The following is a 2,878-nucleotide window of genomic DNA, read 5'->3' on the forward strand; positions in this document are numbered from 1 at the left end:
ATATATATATATTTTCCCCTGATGAGAAAATGTACTAATTTTAATACATTTGTGAATTTTCAAAATTGTAGTAATTTCCTTCATTTTAGACTTTGTGTCAAATGAGGAAGTCATTGAATAGACAAAATGCATTTAAAAGTTAATTTATTAGTTAATTTCTAAACACATGGTCATATCCCGCATTAGCGTGGCCTAAATTGACAGCCCTAATTATTAAGAATATATATTTTTTTCCCTGTGGATGAGGCATTATTTCTATCCTAGATAATCCAAGATAAACTTTTGATTGACATTTTCCACTGGCATGAAGTTGTGAAGGCTGTTTTCTTAAATAGACACCGTGTATTTTAACTACTGATTTCAGTCGCTCATGTTACCTATATTAGCGAGGTTAAGATTATCGTTCATGCACCTTGATTTAAATCATATATTAATGTTGCAATTCCAGATAATTGGTGAATAACTTCTTGAAACCGTCACTGTTTGTTCTGAAAAGGTTGTCTTGTGTGGATAAGTGATTTATTTGTGGTGGTTTTAGGGCCCGACGCAGTGGCACGTTCAGATCATCATGGAGAAGCTGCTGAGGACGGTAAACAGGACGGTGATCTCCATGGGCCGAGACTCTCCTCTCATAGTAAGCGTTTCTCTCGGTCACAGGGCTGTTCCTCTGGGATGTGCTGAGTTTTCGGTTTTCCTGTGTCTGTGGTTAGTAACAGTGTGTTCTACCACAGCAGTGCGATCGGGTTGCTGTCTGCAATCCTCAGATGGCTCCACAAACACACACGCTCACAGCCAGGCTTTGTTCAGACAGGCAGCAAAAATCCCCAACCTTTTTTTGGCATATCCAACTCAAATCCTTGTAGTTTTTGTGGTCTGGACAGAAAAATAACACATTGAAGCACACTTTAACACATTTCTGTGAATAATGTCTGTTTTCAAACAGGTTTCCCAAACACACTCTCCCTCATTGGTTGGCAAACTCCCAGCCCCGTCCCCGAACTCACGCCATTGATTGAGCCAGTGTATTTGTGTGCGGTGTAAATATTTCTCAGTGTTTTGATCACTGTTGGTTTGTTAGTGTTGATTTGATTTTGAGCAGATGGTGGGAATGTGCAGCATCTTTTGGCACTGTTTACAGCTCCTGTGATTACAGAAGCACACATTGCTTTAGTTTGCTGTTGTTCATCTTCATCCTGTCCGAGCTGATCTGAGATCAGGTGTTAGGTATAGTTTAGTCAGAGAGCTTCAGGCTGCCGCCAGTGCAGAGATGCTGATAGTGGCCGTCCTTGACTTTTACAGCCACATCTCTCCATATGCATGCTAAATATCTCTCTTCCTCGCCCTCTGTACGCCTGTGTTTGTGTGTTTAAAGGAATAGTGCACCAAAAATTAATATTTTCTCATACTTTACCTAGTCTTCATTTCACTTCAAACCCTTTATGCAATTATAGTTAATGAAGAATAGAGCTTTCAAGTGTCGAAAAAGATGCAAAAGCACCAAAGTGTTAATGTTACAGTCCTTAAGTCATCAGATTGCTGGAGCTGAATTGGCAGCATTTCACCAGCTCGTTTATGGCCATATGTGTGAATGTCTCTAGTGATTGACGCTTGATCACAGGCATGCCGCTGAAGTACTTTCCTGCCTTTCTCTGTTATTACCCCGCCATCATTCTCTCTCCTCTAGAGTTCAGTAAGTAGGTCTGTGGACGCTCTGCGCTGTGGTGTTACTATAGAACTAACCTCTGATTTATGCCTCTTCTTTCTACTGAGCTTATGTTAAAAGGTCTCTAAACTCCAGATACTCAGGTCCTAATGGTGGAGTCACATAATGCCCATTCATCGCTCTCAGGGTACATATACTCTTTGCTGACCTTTGCAGTAAATCCCTCTGTCTTATGCGGTGCAGTCGTGTGCCAAGCCGAGCACATCTGCCGGGAAGAGGGCCGGGCGAAATATCCAAGATTTATGAAAACTGGATATTAGACTGCAATTAAACTAGTTTCAATCTGACTTGTGAGTATAAGAGAATTAAGACATTTTAATGTCACTTCTGTGAATCGATTCAGTTTCTTTAAATCAAATCTTTGATTCTTTTGCATCATCAGTAAATGTTTGCACAAGTCTGTACATGCTTTTTGTAATTTGTATGTAGGTGAATGTTTGTTACTTTCACATTTATGCATTTTGGCAGTTGCTTTTATCCAAATCGACAAATCAGCATTTTCATTTCATGCATTTTCTGGGAATTTAACCCGTGACCTTGGTGTTGCTGGCACGCTGCTTTACTATTTAAGCTTTTTTAGTATTTATTATATTTAGTGTGCATTTGTTATATTGATGCATAAAAATATAAATATTGGCTACAAATGACTTTTTCAGCTTATGCATTCCCTGAGAATCAAACCCATGATCTTGGCATTGCTAGCTCCTCTATTGTTTGCATGAAATATTTTTAAGTATGCATTTGTTAAATTGATGCATACAAATGACAGTTAAATATTCTTGTGTTTTTAATAAATTAATTCTTGATTAAAATAGTTTAAATTCAACAATTTGGATCTAATTGGCTAAAAATGGCTTAAAATGGCTTAAAATGTTGCTTTACAAATCATGAAAAAAAAAACTTCAGTTTATGCCATTTTTACAGCATTGCCAAAGACTAAAAAAAAGCAAAATCCCAGCCCCTGCTTTTTAATTATGCAAACATGTCATTATTTAATGCTCTCTGTCACTATTTGATGGTCTCATAATTATTATATCCTTGTGATTGAAGCTATGTCTTTTATTTGTTAGCATGTTTAAGAATGCATGTTCTGCAGATTTGGTTGGATTGTGTAGATTGATAATACAATTAGGGAGTGTGTGTGTGTGTGTGTGT

The 2,878-nt window shown here is 37.9% G+C and overlaps 1 protein-coding gene across 2 annotated transcripts in view; it reads left to right on the forward strand.

Annotated features, from left to right (window-relative positions):
* LOC107667825 (dedicator of cytokinesis protein 1) overlaps positions 1 to 2,878 on the forward strand; it is a 288,581-nt gene that overhangs the window by 123,857 nt on the left and 161,846 nt on the right. For both annotated transcript variants that reach the window (XM_016459540.1, XM_016459550.1), the window contains exon 27: positions 539 to 634. In XM_016459540.1, the coding sequence (XP_016315026.1) occupies positions 539 to 634 (96 nt within the window). The remainder of the gene's footprint in view (positions 1 to 538; positions 635 to 2,878) is intronic.

This window comes from Sinocyclocheilus anshuiensis, unplaced genomic scaffold (genome assembly GCF_001515605.1).
Source record: "Sinocyclocheilus anshuiensis isolate Anshui unplaced genomic scaffold, SAMN03320099.WGS_v1.1 scaffold493, whole genome shotgun sequence".
Lineage (NCBI taxonomy): Eukaryota > Metazoa > Chordata > Actinopteri > Cypriniformes > Cyprinidae > Sinocyclocheilus > Sinocyclocheilus anshuiensis.